This window comes from Siniperca chuatsi, linkage group LG3 (genome assembly GCF_020085105.1).
Source record: "Siniperca chuatsi isolate FFG_IHB_CAS linkage group LG3, ASM2008510v1, whole genome shotgun sequence".
NCBI lineage: Eukaryota > Metazoa > Chordata > Actinopteri > Centrarchiformes > Sinipercidae > Siniperca > Siniperca chuatsi.
In genome coordinates this window covers 34,846,870-34,859,337 of record NC_058044.1, presented here as the reverse complement: position 1 = coordinate 34,859,337, position 12,468 = coordinate 34,846,870, and the positions used below count along the sequence as shown (strand labels likewise).

At 40.4% G+C, this 12,468-nt stretch overlaps 1 protein-coding gene across 1 annotated transcript; it reads right to left on the bottom strand.

The window, feature by feature from the left end:
• Positions 1-1,557: 1,557 nt before the first annotated feature.
• Positions 1,558-12,449, bottom strand: ddt (D-dopachrome tautomerase). The gene is made up of 3 exons (XM_044186310.1): positions 12,247-12,449; positions 4,412-4,587; positions 1,558-2,023 (listed from the first exon to the last, which is right to left on the bottom strand). The coding sequence occupies exons 1-3, from the start codon at positions 12,352-12,354 to the stop codon at positions 1,951-1,953; spliced, it is 357 nt and encodes a 118-aa protein (XP_044042245.1). The 5' UTR covers positions 12,355-12,449; the 3' UTR covers positions 1,558-1,950.
• Between the last annotated feature and the right edge of the window lie 19 nt (positions 12,450-12,468).

Below are 12,468 nucleotides of genomic sequence, written 5' to 3'. Positions count from 1 at the left end.
GTCTGCTTTACCAATAGCTGTTGGTTAGCCACTGAGTTAGCAAGGATGTGTCATAAAACAAGAGTTGCACAAACCATAGCATTTTGATGAACAGCATGTGTCAAAACTACAAACACATGGGGATTACATATCAGTTTCATGTGACTTCAGCCTTCTGGCCCAAGTCATTTTCTCTTGTTTTCTCTTACTGCTGCTAGAGGGCGCTAGTAATATGAACGTTCAACTGAGAGAATAGAGTTGGGAATTTGTCTGGCCGACAGGAATTCAGTGAAAGTAATAGAGTGAATCCTCTTGTTTCATCTCTGTACTCTCTGATCTGTCTCCAGCAGTGAAAAGTCTAACCAGTAATCATGTCATGAGACATGATACTGTAGATTAGAGCACTGGGTGGAAGGTGACAGACTAACAGTAACAGTTTATATAACTCAGAAGGTTCCTGCTGTTTAATACTATGTTACATAATCTACTGTAACAAACGATTTCAAACAAAAACAACATATGAATTTAATCTAACTGCACTGATTGATTATTGTATGACATTTTTATGACATAAAAAACATGGAATAATCTCCGAACAGGGTATTTAAATGCCAGTGTATTTCTCCGGAACTGGCCCTCTGAGGCAAGAAACAGGCCGACACCACGCCAGAAAAAGTGGCATGGTAAACGGAAGGCAAACGTGGATAAAGTGATACGTGTACAGTCATGGAGCATGGTGGCAGCAACAGGCAGAATAGCAATCATTAAACCCTCGCTATCATGTTCCAGGGTTTATGAGACATGGCGACCCCTGCAGTCTGTATGCTGTACTGTCTCTCTGTCCCTCTGTTAGCTCAGTTGGTAGACGTTGCTGTACCGTCATCCTTAGGTCGCTAGTTTGAATCTAGCTCGAAGAAGCTTGTTGTCATGATGAATTGTTCAGGTTCAGGAAGAGGTTGAAGGTGCTTCCAGGAGAACTTTGAATGAGCAAACATACAGCAGGTCTATCGTTGACCATTTTGAACTTTCCAATACAAAATATGCTATGAGGACTCTCTTCTTTTGTCTGTTCTATTGAAGAGAGCATTTCTTTTTGATAGAATCACTTTATAAAAACATCAGTCCCAACTGAATGATCGTCATTTACTACTATTTACGTTTGTCTTTCAGTGTTCTGTCATTATTAACTTGAGTGAAAGTGGCACTATCATGATGGAAAAATAGTCCTGCATTCAAACTTTTTGACTTCAGAAGATAAAAGTAGATGTAAACCTTTAGATGTATTAAAAGTACTATTAGATTGGATATTATTCATTTACTGCAGTACCAAAAGTAAAGGTAAGCAAAAACACAAGCTGTCTTTATTTCATCCAGATTTAATAGCTAAAACAGCAACTTTGTTCCCAAACTGAGATATCCACTAAGTGAAGAATGTGAGCTCTTCTGCTGCATTACAAATTCTCGTCTGACAGCAAAGTAAAACTCAGTGTGGATCCTTTCAAAAAAAAAAAAAAAATCCATCACCCACACCATTCCATTCCTGGAGGCTACAAGATTCACAGAAGAGACAGAGTCCAGTTCATCTCATCCATTTCTTTAGTGAAAACATATTTAATTGCAGTCCTCTGTACAGAAAAGGATAAGGCCACATGACAAAGTTCTGAGATTTAAAGTCAATTTCTTTTATTACATATGCTTCTACTATGGCCTTCAATAGTATGTATTACAAGTGATTTCAGGATGCTAACAGTCACAGGTCTTTTAATCATTAAAAATAAAACATTAAACATCATGTTTTACAGTTTTAGGAACAACTACAGATGTGTAAAACATGGTTCAGACAGTGCACCTGGATGTGACATGAAAATACAGTAAGTGGCCTTAAAATGACTATCGATCTACTTCAGTGTGTGATTAATGCTGATCTAATCTGTCTTCTTCTTTTAGGAATGAGATTGTGGGATGCATCCTTCACAAGAAGCTCATGACGGTTCCCTTCTTCCCAACCTGGTGAGGCTGCAGTGCATGGAACTGAATAACAATCCTGTGAATCAGAACAATCCGAACAGAGCTGTCAATCATTTACCCAGTGCAATCATTCAAATATGAAAAGAACACAGTTTGGTGGGTTAAAGTGCAGCTCTAAATCCCTCAGCTGCTGGGTGCTGTTTCAAGGACTAAAGGAGTGCTGCTCTCAGTCTTCAAGAGTTAGTTCGCGTTAGACTCATCCCCCCAAAAAGCACCACAAAGCGCCACAGGAAGTCATTCCTGCCTGTGGCCATCAAACTCTTTAAATCTTCCCTCTAAGGGTTAGTCTGTATGACCCAAAGTCACTAAATTGGACATTGATCATTACATCTCTGCAATACTTGAGATAATTGTGCAATATCCTGTGTTAATACTCCAGTGCAATATACCCTTTTCAGTTTAAAATTCCCTATTTGATATTGATATTTATTCATACCTCTATTACTGCTGTGCAATATGCTGTCTCATTATAATCTTATTAAGCTACACTTAACTTGACAGTTCATGCACTATTACTTTATACCATATTATTATCATCAAGAGGGACGCATCATGCAAATACTACCTAGAATTTTTAAAATAGTAGAAATGTAATTGTAGTGTTAATATTAATACATTAGTAATAATATGAATGACAGCTAAAAAAATAGCAGGAAAAATAATGACAGTATTAGTAACAGAGCCAATAACAACAACTGTGGTAGCAGTGGTCAAGCAGGAACACTGGGGCAGCAGGTGGCCCACAACCACAGATCCAGACTCTGCAGCTCTGGAGGCAGAAATACCTGCTGAAAGCGACAGAAGGAGAGAGGAGAGAAACGACAAAGCACAGGACTACGGGAGAGAGAAGATGTCGAGTTAGTAACATGCAGTAATGGGATAAAAATGCAAATGAGAGAGAGAGAAGGAGAGAGGTGTATCATGGGAAGTCTCCTGGCAGTCTAAGCCTATAGCAGCATAACTAAAGGATGGTTCAGGACTCACCCAAGCCAGCCCTAACTATAAGCTTTGTCAAAGAGGAGGTCTTTAGCCTACTCTTAAATGTGGAGATGGTGTCTGCCTCCTGAACCCAAACTGGGATCTGATTCCACAGGAGAGGAGCTTGATAACTGAAGGCTCTGGCTCCCATTCTACTTTTGGAGACTCTAGGAACCACAAGTAATCCTGCATTCTGGGAGCGCAGTGTTCTAGTCGGGTAATAAGGTATAATGAGATCTGCAGTCAGTCATCAGACAGGAATGGATGGTACAAATATGTTTTCTTGAATTAACTGTATTAAAATACCGCATAGTGAGTGGGGAGACTCTCTAGGGACCTCTATGACCTGCCAGGTGAGGGTGACAGAGTCAAAGGCATCAGTAGGCTAGTTTTCAGTAGCCTTGCTAGGTTGTCTGCTTGTACTGTAACAAGGTTATCAGTGAAGAAGCACAGTCCTTGAAAAACGTAAAATCTTTACAGCAAAGGGGAATACCTGGTAAAGTGAAAACCACATTTAAGGATCCCTTTAAGTTACTTTCAAATTTCTAATTACTGATTGTATTAGAGAATATTCCCTCAGATTCTTTCTAATTTGGGTCTGTTGCTCAGTAAAAGAATTCCACCAGTCCCATTTTTGAATAAAAAAATAAATAAAAATCTACTGAATTTGTGTGTGGGGGTGATTGAAGGTAGTCATAGGAAAAAGTCTGGATTAAGTGCAGGCCTTGTTATTCTAAAACAACTCTGCAGACTGTGCCTGTACTACTCCAGTATGTCTTCACATTGTTATGCAATGATGATGATATGTGAGCAGGCAGGCTCTTTGAAGGGAGCTGGATCTTATGGCTCAGTTCCTTTCCGAGAGCCGTCTCATCGTTCTTTTTTCTTTAGGGGGCGGGGGTTACTAGGTTTATCTGCGAAATAATCACTAGGATAATGATAGGGTATCCCACCAATACAATTTCATTTCGCAGGTATGGGCTAGGTTTAGCAGCACTAACTTGCTTTGAGGCTATGTCCCTCTGCTTTGTCAGTGAATTTACTTCTTTGAATTTATCCTCTGTATGAAATGTGTTATATAAATTCCCTTATATGAGTTCCCTTATCTTGAATTCATGCAACACTTAATATTAGAAAACTTTTTAACTCCGCCCAGCTGATGCGATACCAGCATACACTGGGATAGTAATCAGGTGGACCCACTATGGCGCTGTGAGTCGCAGACAGTTTGTGTTTGTGAGTGGTAACATTACTGGTACACCGTTCAAGTAAAGGGGAGTGGGTTTAGGGCAGGCAGTGGAATTTAGGCACAACGATAAAAAGAACGGCTCTCACCAAGTACGACTCAATTCCCTTCGTACGTACCAAAGAGCCGTTGAAAAGAATCGCATCGTTCGTAAACTTAACATCACTACTAAGAGCTCACCTTTCTTCAGTCAGACCAAGTTCTCTGGTCAGAAACTCAAAGATCTTGGCACTGTGCTCCTTGTTCTTGTCAGCAGTGTCAGTCACACCAATTGCAGACACTGACAGCATCACACACGGAGAGCAAGAGCCAGCTATCAGCATTGGCAATCCAGGCTTCACCACCACGTTCATCCTCTGAAAACAACCACCATGACGAACATTAGTGAGGGTACAGCAGTTAAATATGGATCAACAGGACAGAGAGGGAGGAGTGAGCAACAGTGCACAATTCTTCATTTGAAAGCTATATCTATGAAACAAAGACACAGTGAGCACATTTCCCCTCCACAAGGTCAGAGTTCGTTCTCCTGTGTGTCGAGGCCTGCCCAAGTGTGCTTGAGCAACACACTGAACTCTATGCTCACCATGTGAGGGACTGAATCTTAAAAGATCAAATCCAGTTATTCAAAACAGAACCAATGTTTATGCTAACTGTGTGCGTAACTCTAGTCTGCCATTAGCCATTGTTATAGACCTGCAGCCTGGATATTCTCACAGACAGGTGAGAGGTGAAGCAGATACAATACAGGTATGAAGTTTGTATGATAACAATATATATCCTAAGAATGTATTCATGTACATACAACTGTGAATATGTGTGTCCACATCATTGTATGAGATTGTCACATGTGTAGGAGCCAAATATTAAACAGACAAGTTAAATGTACCAACTGTGCACAGCGCATGCAGCTTCAGGACGCCAAGAGCAAAATGGTTTTTCAACAGGTTTAATTAAGTTACCAGTTCATGTGGAAGTTTAAGTTTATTTTCTTTCTTTACTTTGGGTTGCCACAGCATAGTTTATTTGGTTAGTTTATTTTGGTTTAACACACACACAAGTTGCCTTTCATTCATCAACTGGACTGCACTGGACATCAAACCGTGAGTAACCTGCTAAATGAACGTTACTTCAGTCACTCAAACCTTGTACGTTTTTAGGTGATAGGAGTATGGCTTAAAGGACATTAGAAGGAGGCCAATATATGCTGCATATGTGGGTGTGTGTTGTGTTACATGAAGTGGGTTTAAACATGTATATACACGTATAGTAAATTAGAGCTGAGACAATTACTGGATCAATCGATTAGTCGATCAACAGAAAATTAACGGGTTAACTGGTTCCAGCTTCCAAATGTTGAATATTTGCTGGCTTTCTTCTGAATCTCTTGGGGACAAAACAAGACATTTTAAGACATCACCTTGGAGTTGGAGAAATTTTGATGGACACTTTATAGACTATACAACTAATCATTTAATCCAAACATAATCGACAGATTAATCAACGATGAAAATAATCATTAGTTATGAGCTATATCACATACATACATGTGTGTAACAAGCCTGTCCTGTCTTCCAACACCAGCTTCAGGGACAGAAATTAAACAGATCAAAAAGTGGTTGTTTTAGTGGCATATGAAGATTATGTGTGGTACTGTCTGTCACTGTTATGCTGCTCCTCTATTGGCATATGGCACTTATAAACAGTATGTCACTCATGGTCCACTGACACATACAGCTTGCCAGTGGCATATGACGATCCTTACTGATATATGCCACTGCTGCATGCTTATGCCCTACTGTTATATGTAAGGGACAATACCGATAAATTGTACATCCCATGATTGTAATGTATGAGGAGGGGTCAAAGAACCACACAAAGCTTTTTTTATCCTGTTTATATGATGCAGCTACCCCTCACACCCACAGGCTACCAGGTCCACCATAGCTAACATATATTATTTTAAAAGTCTATTGACGTTTTACCCTTAGTTAGCACCTCTTTACTGGATATGATCAATCTGTCTTTATTAACTGGCTATGTACCACAATCCTTTAAAGTAACTATAATTAAACCTCTTCTTAAAAAACCCTCTCTTGATCCAGGGGTTTCAGCCAGCTATAGACCTATATCTAACCTTCCCTTTCTCTCTAAGATCTTTGAGAAAGCTGTCGCCAATCAGTTGTGTGACTTTCTAAATAACAGTTCATTTTTAGGATTTTCAGTCAGGATTTAGAGTGCATCACAGCAAAGAGACAGCACTGGTGAAAATTACAAATTACTTTTTAATTGCATCAGACAATGGACTTGTCTCTGGACTTGTCTTGTTAGATCTTAGTGCTGCGTTCGACACCATTGACCATCACATCCTCTTACAGAGACTGGAACATTCAATTGGCATTAAAGGAACCACACTAAGCCGGTTTAAATCCTATCTATCAGATCATTCTCAGTTTGTACATGTTAACGGTGAGTCCTCACGGAGTTCCACAAGGTTCTGTGCTTGGACCGATTCTATTCACCTTATACATGCTTCCTCTAGGCAATATTATTAGGAAACACTCCATAAACTTTCATTGTTATGTGGATGATACCCAATTATATCTATTGATCAAGCCATGGATGACCTGCAATTATCTAATGTTAAACTCAGACGTAGAAAAGGTTTCAGTCGTAGTCATCTGGACACTGTTTTCAGAATCAAGACATTCTCAATTGAGAATGACTTCCGGATGGGAGCCGAAACGTCTAGATGACTACGACTGAAACCTTTTCTATGACAGAACACTCCTGGATGAATGAGGGACTACACTGTGTTAAACTCAGACAAAACTGAAGTTATTGTTATTGTAAGTAAGTTGTTCAGTGTTCACACACTGAAGTAAGTTGTAAGTTATTGTACTTGGTCCAAACACCTCTGAGACACATTATCTAAAGATATAGTTACTCTAGATGGCATTACCCGGGCCTCCAGCACCACCGTAAGGAACCTCTGAGTTATCTTTGATCAGGATTTATCCTTTAACTCCCACATGAAACAAACTTCAAGGACTGCCTTCTTTCACCTACGCAACGTTGCAAAAATCAAGCACATCCTGTCTCAAAATGATGCCGAAAAACTAGTGCATGCATTTGTTACTTCTAGGTTGGACTATTGCAATTCCTTATTATAAGGCTGCCCGAATAAGTCCCATAAGGATCTCCAGTTGATCCAGAATGCTGCAGCACGTGTACTGACGAGAACTAGGAAAAGAGATCCTATTTCTCCAATATTAGCTTCTCTGCACTGGCTCCCTGTAAAATCCAGAATAGAATCCTTCTCCTCACCTACAAACCTCTTAATGGTCAGGCACCATCATATCTTAAAGAGCTCATAATACCGTATTACCCGACTAGAACACTGCGCTCCCAGAATGCAGGGTTACTTGTGGTTCCTAGAGTCTCCAAAAGTAGAATGGGAGCCAGAGCCTTCAGTTATCAAGCTCCTCTCCTGTGGAATCAGATCCCGGCCAAACAAGGTCTGCATCAGGTGTTGGGGAACCAGAGCATCAAGATGACAAATGGGCTACTGGAACAAGACGGTGATGGGCGAGATGCGATAACAAGGTTCTGTTGGAATGCTACTACTCCAGTAACCCTAGTCAGAGGGGTTACATGCAAAGGATGTGGGATGAATGGTTACTTCGAAACCCACAATCGCTGTAAGCGAAGCAACTAGTAGCTCAGTGTTCCAACATCCACAAGCGGCAACTGCTATCACAACTTGAGATTGATGAGATACAACACAAATGCTACGGCAAGGGGGAGTCAGGACAACAGGTCAGAGGGGAGCCAGCGGCGGCTCCCCAACCATAGATTGGGTACGAAGCCCCAAGTGCAATCACACTGAACGAGGCAGCGACTGACCTGAAGATGTGAATGCAGCATTGAGGGCGATCCCTACCACAACCATCACTGAAACCAATGAGCTGATATACGCCTCAGCAGCAGTGATCCTCGAGATGCTTGGCTACAAGAGCAACCATGGGAGCCATGAGAAACAGTACCCATCATGGAAACGAAGGCTGGAGGCAAAAATCAAGGAGGCCCAGAGAGAAGTGAGCCACAGCAACCTCCCTGAACAGAATCCAGTCACCATCACAGTGGCAGACATCCAAGAAAGAGTCTCAGGTATGAAGAACTGGACAGCACCGGGACCTGACAGGATCCACACCTACTGGCTAAAGAAGCTCACTGCACTCCACGAGCACCTAGTAGCACAAATGAACCAGCTGCTAAGAGATGGGACGCACCCTGAATGGCTTACCGAAGGGCGTACAATCCTGATCCTGAAGGATCCTGCAAAGGGTACAGTCCCATCCAACTATCGGCCAATAACCTGTCTCTCCACAACATGGAAGCTCATGTCAGGCATCATCACGGCTAAGATAAGTGGACACATGGATCAAGGAGATGCTCTGTCCCCACTGCTGTTCTGCATAGGTCTGAACCCCCTCAGCCAAATAATCAACAAGACTGGCTATGGATACCGACTCAGGAATGGGGCCACCATCAGTCACCTCCTCTACATGGATGACATCAAGCTATACGCTTGAGGAACATCTGCACGGAGTATGGACTGGAAACCCCAAGGTCAAAGTGGGAAACAACTCCAAAGGTGGTAGAGAATGACCGAGACAAGATCCTGTGGGACTTCCAGATTCAGACTGACAGAATGGTAATGGCGAACCAACCAGACATTGTGGTGGTGGACAAACAGCAGAGGAAAGCCGTTGTGGTTGACGTGGCAATACCAAGTGATGGCAACATCAGGAGAAAGGAACATGAGAAACTAGAGAAATACCAAGGGCTCAGAGAAGAGCTGGAGAAGGCCTGGAAGGTGAAGGCGACAGTGGTGCCCGTGGTCATCGGAGCACTCGGGGCAGTGACCCCCAAACTGGAGGAGTGGCTACAGCAGATCCCTGGAAGAACACCAGACATCTCGGTCCAGAAAAGTGCAGTACTAGGAACAGCAAAGATACTGCACAGAACCCTCAAGCTCCCAGGCCTCTGGTAGAGGACCCGAGCTCGAAAGATGAGACCACCCGCGGAGGGAGAAGGACGAAGTTTTTTATATATATATATATATAAAAATTGAATAAATGAGGAAGAATGCTCAGATTCAATAAGAAATTTTGAATTTTTACAGCTACCTTTATACATCAGCATACTCTGAACAAAATGCTAAGTTGTTTTTTGAAAAAATAAACAGTAAGATTCCTGCAATCGATGATTCTTTTAGAGAGATCTGCGAGGAGGACTTCAGAATTGGAGAATTTGATTGTATTTTTAAGAAGACAGCTTCTGACGTTCACCGGGCCCAGATGGAATTACAGCTAACTTTTACAAACATTTATGGGAAGAAATCAAAATGTTACTACTCCAGGCAATAAATGAATGCATTAATAAAAAAAAGAAACTAATGACAACAATGAAACAAGGCATGATAAAATTAATAACTAAACCCAGGAAAGACAAACGATACTTAAACAACTTATGACCTATGACTCTTCTAAACACACACTACAAGATTCTCACAACAGTCTTGGCAGTAAGATTAAAAAGAGGCATATCAAAAATTATTAGGATTCCTCAAGGAAAAGATCTATCCACCATAATGTCTGCTTGGTCCTGGACCTTATTGATTATGGTCATCTAATTGAGGATGATGGTTTTATGCTATTCTTGGATTTCTATAAAGCATTCACTCAGTAAAACATACATTTATCTTTGACACACAAACACTTTGGATTTGGCAACATGATATTGTTTGGAAGAAAGCTGCTAACCAAAATGGAAACTATTTCTAGGCTGATCTACCTGGCATACTCCTTAGCTAAATCTCCCAAGGTTATAAATGGTAAATGGACTGTACTTGTATAGCACCTTTCTAGTCTTCCGACCACTCAAAGCGCTTCACACACTACATATCGCATTCACCCCGTTCACACACATTCATACACTGATGGCAGAACTGCTCAACTGATCAAACAAAGAAACAAATCATTCACACACACTCACACACCGAAGGCACAGCCCTCTGGAGCAATTTGGGGTTCAGTGTCTTGCCCAAGGACACGTCGACATGTGGACTGAGGGAAGCCGGGATCGAACTGCCAATCTTCTGATTGGTGGACGACCCGCTCTATCACTAAATTAATAAACTAAACTTTAATTTAATTTGGAAGAATAAGCACCATTACATCAGAAAGGGAGATTTGCTTAAAAATTATGAAGAAGGCGGGATAAAAGCAATAGATTTTGCAGTCATGAATGGAGTGTTAAAAATGAAATGGCTTCAATCTTTTCTGAGGAATGGTAAAGAGGTGTGGTTGAATTTTTGCCAAAATGTGACTTTGACATACTTAAATTGCCTGTTAAACTGTCTGCCTTTCACCAACAAGTTCATACTGGAAAATTATTTATAAACATAATTTCAGCCCCCACAATGTCCCACTGTGGAATAACAGGCATATTAAGTAAAAGAAAATATATATTTATGGATGACTGGATGAAGAATAAAATATGGTCAATCATGCATCTAATGGATGATAATGGGAATATACTGAAACTGGAGGAGTTTAATAATAGGTAGGTAACTTGAATTGCTCCGTTAAAGACTATATTAAAAGTAACACAAAACATTCCAACAGAACTTATTCAGGTAATTAAAAACAATCTAGACAATACACCTATACCTAAATTACAAAATATTAAAACAAACGATGTGAACTTTTTACACAAAAGATACAATAATACATTTCTGTGGCAATACTTGGTAAACACTATGTGCCCTGGTTTATTGAGGAAGACAGTCTAAAAAATAACAAAATTTAAATAATGGTTATTAGAACAAAATTCCTAAAATTTCCAATTTTTCCAAAACATAAAGAAATACACTTTAAAACTGTAAATGAAATTTACCCTTCAAATGTGTTCAGCAGAACAAGATTTAAGTTTGACGTAAGATTATTGTCACCTATGAAACACAACATGTGGCGACAACAGAGGACCTGTTCTATGATTGTGGCTCGATCAAAAACATATGGAAATGCTTGCATGATTGGCTAAGCTCCAAATCCATAAATGTGGATTTTTTTGTCTTTCCAAACTATCCAGTTAGGAGTAATACTTAAAAAGTATTGAACATTTATAAGATACTGAATTTCTAATTAATAATATAATCATCATAACCAAATTCTATATACACAAATGTTGATTTGCCTAATCCCCCCAGTGTGGAATGTACTAAAAAATGATTTTATTTTGCTTTACAAATGTGTGAAAATGGTTAAGAGCACCCATGCCAAGAAACTTTATAGTCTTATGTCTGAATAGAACTTTTTCTAGCCCCTTGCTCAGTTCCTTATTTTTGTTTAGTGCTAGGTTAATTGCACAACCATCTACTGGTATATGCATGTGGTGGCACTACTTGAATAGTCGAGCCTGTTTGTTCTGTGGAAGGTATTTGTTATGTATTCTATTTTTTCTCTCTAATGTTCACTTATAATTTTTTTGCTATTACTTCAAATAAGTATTTGAGGCCTAAGGGTATCTATTCAATTATATTTATATAGCGCCCATTCATAACAGAAGTCATCTCATTGCACTTTTCCTATAGAGCAGGTCTAGACCGAACTCTTTATAATATTTACAGACATCCAACACATCTGACAGTTTGGACTTTATGAAAACCTCCTTTTTTCAGGTGTGATTCTGGTTTTGAAAGGAGGCTCACTTGTATTGTACATCACTGAGTTTGTCACTGTATCTGTGTCTACTATCTTCTAAATAAAGTTTTTTACTCTTAAAACATGTTTCCTCCTTTCCTCGCTCCTCGCACGGCCTCTCCATGCATCCGCGGTGGGAGGGACTAAGACGCAAGTGAGGGAAACGTGGATGCAATTAAGAGACTTCGATGCACCCCAAGTGTAGCGTTAGAAGCGGGATTAGCTGGAACTGTAAATGTTACTCACGTCCTCGGGTTTTCCCAGAGCAGCGGCGGCGCTGGAGCACAGCTTCTTCAGAAAGTCCTCAGAGAATGAGCTGGCTGGTAAATTACTCTGTACGTCGATGAAAGGCATCTTAATGACTACTGGAATCAAGTCTGCCGACAACTGTGTGTAGAGACTTGGTGGAGACGACGAGAACGAAAGACCAGTAATATGACAGCAAATATAGCCTACTTCTTCCGCTTG

Excerpts from the sequence above, each read along its gene's own strand:
- ddt (XM_044186310.1), bottom strand. The coding sequence starts at position 12,354 with ATGCCTTTCATCGACGTACAGAGTAATTTACCAGCCAGCTCATTCTCT. Across the intron at positions 4,588-12,246 it reads CTCTGGGAAAACCCGAGGAC|AGGATGAACGTGGTGGTGAA; the intron begins GTGAGTAACATT and ends GGTTGTTTTCAG. Across the intron at positions 2,024-4,411 it reads CTTGGTCTGACTGAAGAAAG|GATTGTTATTCAGTTCCATG; the intron begins GTGAGCTCTTAG and ends TCTGATTCACAG.